The 9,283-nt window shown below is 39.9% G+C and overlaps 1 protein-coding gene across 1 annotated transcript in view; it reads left to right on the top strand.

Moving 5' to 3' along the window:
* The window catches only part of ELOVL2 (ELOVL fatty acid elongase 2), a 112,445-nt gene that overhangs the window by 43,276 nt on the left and 59,886 nt on the right, over positions 1 to 9,283 (top strand). The window contains exon 2 of the mRNA XM_019522561.1: positions 6,982 to 7,045. Coding sequence (XP_019378106.1) covers positions 6,982 to 7,045 — 64 coding nt within the window. The remainder of the gene's footprint in view (positions 1 to 6,981; positions 7,046 to 9,283) is intronic.

Raw genomic sequence — 9,283 nt, 5'->3', positions numbered from 1 at the left:
AATATTGCATCTCTTTACAAGGCTGTTTTTTACATCTCATGTAGTGTTTGGGTGATGAAAGTACATTAGCAATCTACTGAACCACTTGCAAATGCTAGAGGGAAAATGCTGAAGGGAAATAGAGATGGAAATGCTGGGAGCTACTTAGAATTAAATTCAATGACTTTGAGCTAGGTATACAAAGAGATTGAGGGTATGTGTACAGTGCACAGTTCAGAGTTACGTTGAGAAGGCTGCTGTCAGAGGAAGAGAGGCAGCATTCTGTAATTCTGAAACCAATTCAATAATAAGGCTTAACTGAAAAATTGAGCTCTCTAATTTGGCCCTCTATGCTACAAAAATACTAACTTGGGTCACTTCAGTCTGAAGGCGTACACATGTGTGTTGAGGGAGAAGAGTAGAACGGAACAAACTGATTCCATCTCTGACTACAAGATTTGAGGCCCCTGCTTATCCTTCTACTTGCCTTCCATCCTATTTTTTTTATTTGTTGATCAATTTCTTTAGCTCAGATAAATTGTGAGCTCTGATGCCTTGACAACCCTTTTCTTTATAAAATGGAAAAAACATGCCGTAAGAACATACTCATGATGCCATAGACAGTTTCTTACCACTGTAAACACAGAACAATTATGACAAGACTTGCGAACAAGATGGATGGAGATGCTCAAGAAGTGGGTAATGGAGTGAATAACTTTTTACCTCTAAGTTCAACTATCCCTGCAGTAAGAGTAGGAATTCTCTGAAATTTCTATGCAACAGCAAGTTTGGTGATCAACGTCTAGTTGTTAGTGGAGTGTGATCTTTCATGTTGGGCACATGCTTTCTGGTATTTTCCACTTGAAAAAGTTAAAAAAAAAAAATCAGCCAGCATTTTTACAAGAACTGTCCTTTTTATTTGGAAAAAAATGTGTGCGTCAATAATTTTAGGGAGGAAAGGGCAATTTTTTTCATAAAAATATCCCAAAAATCACCAACACCTTTAGAAATATTTTAAAAATATAAGCCAGTTCTGTCCTCAGTTACATTGACAATTACTATTCAAGTCCAATTACTATTCAAGTCCCGTGGCACAAATAGTGATATATTTCCCTTTTTGAAGTCCTCACAAGTTACTGGAGAAATATTTGGGTAGGGAGTGAAGAGAAAGAAAGGGAAACATAATTGATACCCCCTGATATTCACTTATTTCTTTACAATGCTGGAACAGCACTTCCTGTTCTTTACTGAACAAATCAGACTAACAGCTGCTCTTTCAGGAATACTTCCATTACATTAAAAGCAGTAGAGCAAGTTATATCTGCAATTAATGCTATGAAACCTTTCTGTTCCTTAGTACCTCTGAAATGGTACCAGAATTCTTGAATGGAACAAGCAGTGAGTAATCTTGTCTATTAGCTACCCTGATTGTCAGGTACAAAACAGGAACACTTAAAAACATATGACTGCTTGTTCTTTGCACATAACATTTATACACACTTTATGCACATCTCTGAACACCAGATATTTCAGCTAAAGAAATCCCTACATTTCCTCTCTGCCACCCTCCTACCCCTGCTTCCAGCCATGTCTAGAACAAGGTACACTAGGTCTATGCTATAAAGTTTTGTCAGCACAGCTATGCCCATTAGAAGAGAGGCATATAACAACATAACTATACTAGCAGCCTCCTTCTTAGAGATACAGTTAATACAAAAAGATCCTTTTGCTAGTATAACTTCAGTCACAAATGGAAAAAGTGTCTCTACTAGCACGTTTTGCCCAAATAGTTATCCTTGCAGTACCTTTGTACTATAGACTAGTCCTTAATCATAGCCATCAGTCAGAGTGCTAAAATCTTGTCAGATAAACACAGAATATGGTAGCATGGAATTTGTCACCTCCAGTAAGACCAGAGGTCCCTATAGTCCAGTTTCCATTTCTGCAGCCCTCCCTTCTGCCCTGATATCTAATAAACTGGGTTATTTTCTAATTCTTTCCGGAAGATCAGCCTTCTCTTAGCCTCAATGAAATGTTGTGTCAGTGATTTCTACAGATTAATTATACATTATGTAAAAAATATAGGGCTGTCTAATCAAATGTTAAGTGCCATGACTTTCAATTTCAGTTGTGTTATGAGACATGATAAAAGCAACACCTAATTCACATTTCATCCGTAGTCCCACTTTTTGGAGGGCGCTCTTACATAGATTACCGTGTTGGATATCAAGGAGGGAAAAATCCTTAACTACACTGGGGACATTACAAAGAAAAAAAAGTAATAGTAGTCAAATACATTTGATTCAATAAGAGATTTACTCAGTTAAGGACTTAAGGCTTTGTGTCTCCATATCAATGCTGCTTAGGGATGGAACACAGAGAGTAAAGATGGTAAAGAAATATAGCAAGGTATCTGGAACATCCACGTTAATGCAAAGTTGTTCCTCACTGCATATTATCCAGTATTTTCTTGAGGCTGGAGCTATGAAACACTACATGAGCTATAAAAGCTCCCCTCATGCAGAAGTCCAATGTAAAAGGTTCCACGGCTGACCAGGCAGTAACAAGCATGAGTTACTGGGTCTACTATCTCTTCAGAAAGTCAGCTAATAAGATCATGAAAGCAGAACATGAAGTCACATGAATACCCACACCAAACTGCATACATTTATTTGACAGTCTTATACTTCTGTGTTCAAGGCAATGTCATGGCAAAATAAAATGTTCAAGGCAAAATACACACATTTCAAATGGTTCTTCCCCTTACTAGCCCAGGAGAGCCCCATAAGACATTTTTTGAAATCTAGGGTTCTTTCTAGCTACTACACTGTGCAGACAACATGCTTGTGCATACGGGGTCCCTGTGGTAAGTAAGGTCATCCCTCCCTCAGCCAGGGAATCACTGCTGAGCACCACAGGACAGCTCCAGGCACTGCTAAGCTAAGATCAAGGAGTCTTAGATTTAAGTTACTTGTACGTCTCTGTTTTACACCGTAGCAGAACTTGGTCCCTGCGTGTTAGTTAGGTTAATCAGTAATCACAAATCACTTTAGGGTAATAGTTCCCTGACAGATAGCTGGGAGTTTTTACATGTTGTCATCATGAACATTACCATACTTGAATTCAGACAGTCCCATGGGAGAATAAAACACTTTGTGTCCCCATTAATTCAAGACCTAGCTACTTAAACATTTTTTTCAGTTTGCCCCGGCAGGGAGATGCTTGCCAAATAAAGTTCATTGGCATATTGATAATATTTTGATAACTGTGCAGAAAAAATATACACTGTTTGGGTGGCATACAGATTATTTTTGCTTTGCTCATAGGAATACTTATTAGGAAACAAAGGCAACAAATACAGGGAGATATGAACATAGGGCCAGAGCATAAGATTGATTGTTTTTCCATAGCAATCAACCTTGCAGAAATGTTCAAAGTACAAGCAGCTTGGAAATAGTATTCACACAAGCACATTTTATTGACGCTCATTCATTTCTACTTTTGTTGCAAAGATAAATACATCATAAGGAATCTGAAACTGTATATTGACCTTTGATTTTGCATACAGTCGAGCTGTTCTCATGAACTCATATAATTCTGGATGTGTCCTTCACGTGCATTTGTCAAAACATTTGACCTAAATCACTTAGAAGTGATGGTAATGCCAAGGCCAGAGCTCTGTAAAGTAGTGGGAAATAAATAAAACATATGTTCATCTTTACCCTGGCAGTTCAAGCAGGTTGGCTGATGAGAAACAGGAATGATTTGACAGAAATGCATACAAGGAACATGTGTGTATGTTGTAAGCCATTTTTAATTGTATTTTAAGAAAACTGAACATTTTTACATGTCATCTCTATAGAAATCAATGAGATCTTAGAAACATAGAAAACTAGGATTGGAAGGGACCTCAGGAGGTCATCTGCTCAAAGTAGGACCATCCCCAAGTATATCATTCAAGTCAGATCATTCCTGTTCTCTAGCCACAGAGCTGATGCAGACTTTTTACAGGATAATACAGGATGTAACCTAATTATCTTTATAAAGCCTTCAAAAGGTAGAGCAAGATAAATTTTCATTTATATTTTAATTCTCAGAAATGCTCCAGAGTAATAAATCACCAGACACCAACAGAGAAGCAAAATTGTTCTGTTCTGCCTTTTGGCCCCACTTCCACTCTAACACAGCCTGTGTAAATGAAAGCTGCTGCTGGATGTACCTGACATACATTAAGCTGGCCTTTAGTAAGTTTAGCAGCTGGTAATCTTTCTTTGTGCTTCTATAGATAGTTAATTAACCTTGTGCATGTGTATGTACATGCGCAGATGTGCAAGAGGCTTGCATATCATGGGAAAAAAAACTCCAGATACTATATACGTGCACAATTGCTCTTTGAATGCATTTAGATAGAGCAACATTGATCTCTTATGATTGTTCTTTATTTGATATGTTCCCTGTTGACCATAGACCTTTCTAAGGTGTAGATGGTTAAATGCATGCTGATCAATGAAAAAAAAGGAAGCCATGTAGATAGCAAGCTGATCTCTTTCAAAAGTGTCATTTTTATTCTCATCCAACTAATTGCAAACTTTTCATTCGTCACCCATGCTCATTAAATTGCAGGACAACTGTATAAAAAGGGAGATGTAATTTATATTCTTCACAATATGCAAGCATGGTTTACATAATCTAATCATGAGCCCAAGCTGCTTTGTATACCCATCAGTATAAGTCATACAAATCCAAGCAAGGCATTTAAAGAAATATCTAAACAGAATCAGAAAAAGTAAGATAAATTCGATTTTCTGGAACAGTTCTTGAATTGCACTAGCTCCTTGTTGGCATGGTAGACTAGCAGATGTACAGATCACTGACAGAAACTACTTCTCAAATGAAAGTGGGCCAAACTTTCCCTTCCATAAAACTTTTACGTTTGAAATAACAGGGGGCTGGATGGATCAGAAACAGGATAGTGAAAGAGTACTTTTATCTGGGTCACTAAATAGTGGGAGCTGTGACAGCTCTTTGATGGCCTGCATGAAGCAAGTTTACTAGTCCAGATAATGTTGTATAGGACAGTTCTTCATTTCACAAAAAATGACCATAACATCTGCTACTGCTGGTAATGTCAGTAGAGATCCCAAAATCTGTATGGCCCTGAAGATGGACATACCTTCTGATCTCAGTTAAGGCGAAAAAGACTGCTGGTCTCCATACCTGTTCTGCAGCAAGAATGCCCGTCTCCAACACCGACACTCAAAGGCTACACCTCTCAGCAACAAAACACTGAGGGAGAGAGTCTTTTTATTTTGAGCCTTTGTTTTCTCTCTCTTCAGCTGGAGACTTTTCTTTAGTTTGTAAAATCAGAACCAAAATTGTTTTTCTGAGATCAGATGAATTCTAGAAATTTCTTTCTGAACCCCATGCGTGGCAAAATCCTGTCCCCTTCTGCTTCAGGGCTGAAAGAGAGGTCTCAGAGAGGAATATGGATGTCTTCACATTAACCAGCCAGTTTATTTTTAATATCCTCAAGGAGCCTGCCTCCAAGAAGTGCAAATACCCCATAGTAGAGGGATAAGCTTAGAGAGTTGCTTTCCCTCAGCAAACCTGGACCGATGCGCTCTATGTAACAGTGAGCAGAATGCTATGGCAACAGGGCAGGATCCAAGCCTGCCAATATATAAACGTGGCTCTTGCCGCAGGGCATTCGCTGGCTGGCTGGTTGGCAGCTCTTTACCCGTAGAAGCAGCAGGAGCTGGAGGGAAGCATGCTTAGGGGGAGTGGGAGGGGGCAATGGGACAAGGTGTTCAAAAGAGCAAGTGTATCTATTACGATATCCCTTCCCCCTTCACCAGATCCTGTACTACAGACATAGATCAGTGGCCTACTTCTCTATTTGCAGCATGGCTCTATTTTCTCAGGGCAGGAATGAATTTGCAGAGAACAGCAGGGCATTTTTAGAAGTCTGTTTCCTTGCTCCTTACCAACTGTGGGCTGTTGCTAGGTATTGTTCAGCTGAGGGATCAGACTGCACAGCAAGGAAATATAGAAAACAGCAAATGGGAAAGGAGTGTATTTTACTTAACGGGACATACTGGATCTCTGGTTATCAGGATTCAATCCCCAACTCCGCCACAAGATTCCCAGGCAGCCTGGTATACATCAAAAAACAAAATAAAAAAAACAAAACACAACAAGTTTCCCTTGCTTTATGTAAGTTTTGTACATGCAAATTTGCTCTGATGCAATGAGCCTTTTTATACCAAAAATTCATTATATGCGAGATACATTCACTCTTATGTGATCAGTGTGGTGGAAGCCCACAGTCAGCTGCTTTGTGCAGTGCATTGTGGGACTGATGCACACCCAAATAGTCTCCTGTGTGGATCTGTGCTTCTCTCATTATCTGAAACGTGTGTTTCTGTAGTTGCCATCCCCACTATGATAGTGCCCTGTGCTTGTGTGTACTGTCTGCCATTGGCAAGTACCAAAATCGTCTTTTAAAAGTGGTAGAAATGGGTCTGGGAGTCAGTACATTGGAGGTCTTGGAATGTATCCCTATTTGTTACATTGTAAAGTGGGTTCCCTGTATGCAAATTCAAGTTATGCGCCATTTTCCAGGAACGCATACAGCATAAAACGAGGGAAACCTGTACTGTGTGCTTCCTGTGCAAAATTATCTGTTACAGATTAAACCTGCTTATTTTCATTTTTCAAATCTCCTTCTTACATTGGTGTTCATTTCCTGCAGCAGTCATTTTACTTTTGGTAGGTGCATGCTATTTCCACTAATGGGAACTCTGTGAATCTGCAACAAAATAGAGGCCTTAGTACTTTCATGTTTTAAGAGACATCTTCTAATTTTTAAAGCATTGATGTCAGTCTTTGGGTGCCTTGGAAATGCTTCCAAGTAAAAGACTCTCTCAGCAAAGTATTCTTTTCTATAGTCTTTTTTTTCCACAGGAGGTATAAAACAACAGTTTTTCCTTTCTCCCTTTTTAGGAGCAGCTAAAGGCTTTAGACCATGAAGTAAATGAACTTGTGGACTATATGTTTGGACCTCGAGGTAAGCACAGTTTTTAGGGAAATGCCAAAGCCTCTACTGATATAAAATAATTGATTTTCCAGGGGTAAATAAAAGCTATTTGAATCAACTTCCTCTGCTATATTAGTAGCTACTGAAAAGATCCCCACTAGATGCACCTTGACTGATATGCTCAAAAAGTAACTAGTAGTTCCTTAGCATCTCACTGAAAACATCTTAAAAAGGGGCCTGATTTTGTCAGTACTTTCTTCCTGAAGCAAAACATGCTGACTAGCATAACTGCGCTTAAGTAGACATGACTTCATAACAGGGTTTTTGGATGCCTTGTATTTATGTTAACATTTACAAAAATGAATATTTCTTGATTAAACAGAAAAAAAAAGCTGCAAGACTCAAAGCCAAAGAGAGGATAGGTCTTTATTCCCCTTGTGTTTGTGTTGGTTTGGAATTCCTACCACAAACTGTGCTGCTTTCACGATCCTCGCAAGATGGTGCATCTGCACACTCCTGTGTGCAGAATTGCCCCGTTTTCTTAATTCTACCTGAATCTATTTAAAATTAAATGGCATTTTAAAATTAGTGGCTCCTTAGAAAAATACTTGCAAATAGGCCTCCAAAACAAGCAAGCCAATGCAATCTAGGAACCACATGTATAAGAGGTGTAATTATTGTCGCTCAAGCAAGCACTGTGCCTTTTCATCCCTCTCTCCAATGGCTCTGGAGCCAAGTCTTGAGCTGGATGAATTGTGGTTAATATAATGCCATAGCAAATACTAGAGCTTCCCTGGGACTTGAATCACACTTGGGTTAAATAAGCTCTACCTCTGCCAGCTCTTAAGAGATGCATAGCTGGCTTTTGCAAGGAAAAGCCAAAAAGAAGAGTGACTGCCTTTTGAAAAGAAATGGAAGAAAATGCTGGCCAGAGTAACAAAACCCAGTGAAAATATGTCAGGAAGAGAAGAGAACGTGCATTAAAGACTCTTCTGCACAGGGACACCTCCCAAGGTAGCTCCTGCAGAAGGAGTAAAACAAAGGTGGCAGCTTTGCTCCACCTCCACACTGGCTGCTTTTCTTTCAAAAGGCAGTATCCGCTTTTCAGTGATTAAATCTCAGGACTTTTCACTCCTCCCCCCCCATTTATTGATGAGTTTCCTTTTACCAGTTGGTAATGTCTTGGACTCAATATTAGCCCCGCCAATGACCAGTTCTCAGCTTCACACTGCTCTAAATGGTGGTCAAGGCTGAGTCCAAACAAACCAAGACCAAAAAACCAGGACAGGAAAAAGGTTCCACCCTCCACTGGCTGCAGAAGGGCCAGGGCCCAGGTGCAGTTCCTTGACTCGGGTATCTCCATTTCCAGTGAGCTAAACTGCTAGCCATATGTTTTTAGTTGTCCTGTACACATTCAGACACAGCCATTTATTTTGCTCTAAATATTGGTATTTCTCCTTGTTGCATTAAGTTTAATCCAGAAGAGAGGACATACCCAAATTATTCCAAGGAGCTTCATTGCCTGGGGGAAGGCTTAAGTATTTGTCCTTTTCCTACTCCTCTCCCCCAACTACTGTCCTGTGCTGGCAAGAATCGGATTGCAGTATTCAAGGCAGCGTTGCAGTGAAACAGCATCAAAAGTGAAGCGCTTTGATATATATTTATGAATTTACCTGAAAGTCTAAACAGTGCAATCACTGAACAATTAAACCACTAGATGCATTTCCTAACAGAAATGGATTGCACCAAGTGGTGCAATGATGAATCACAATTTTAACACACTATTAAGTATTCAGACATTATTTATAAAACGCATTCTATTCAAATACTGAAAACAGGACTTGTTCCTCTCCTGCCCCAGGCATATGGTAAACCCTTTTACTTCAGTGATCTGTATCTTATTAGCACAAAGTGGGCATGTCTACATTTGCAATTAATTGAAAACAATTAACTCTGGTGCATATTGTGCTAAAGTTTATTGCTCCTGGGCATGCTGTTTGAATGTATACCCAGGACTGCAGCACAGTGAGCTGAGGCGGAGCAGCTCTGGGTAGCAGGGAGCCTGGGGGGTGGAGACACCTTACCAATCCAGGGCTGCTCTGACCTGGCTCGATGTGCTACAGAGGAGCAAGCTGGGGCATGAGGGTGCTCCAGTGTGGGACTAGCTGGCAGGCAGCCCCTCCACTGAAGTGCCCTCATGCCCCAGCCAGCTGGGTCAGTGCCTACATGTGTGCTGCCATGAAGTAAAAAAAAAGTATTTACAAGTAC

This window comes from Gavialis gangeticus, unplaced genomic scaffold (genome assembly GCF_001723915.1).
Source record: "Gavialis gangeticus isolate Ggan-Ray unplaced genomic scaffold, GavGan_comp1, whole genome shotgun sequence".
NCBI lineage: Eukaryota > Metazoa > Chordata > Crocodylia > Gavialidae > Gavialis > Gavialis gangeticus.
The sequence above is the reverse complement of the archived record's forward strand: the minus strand, read 5'-3'. Positions and strand labels throughout refer to the sequence as shown.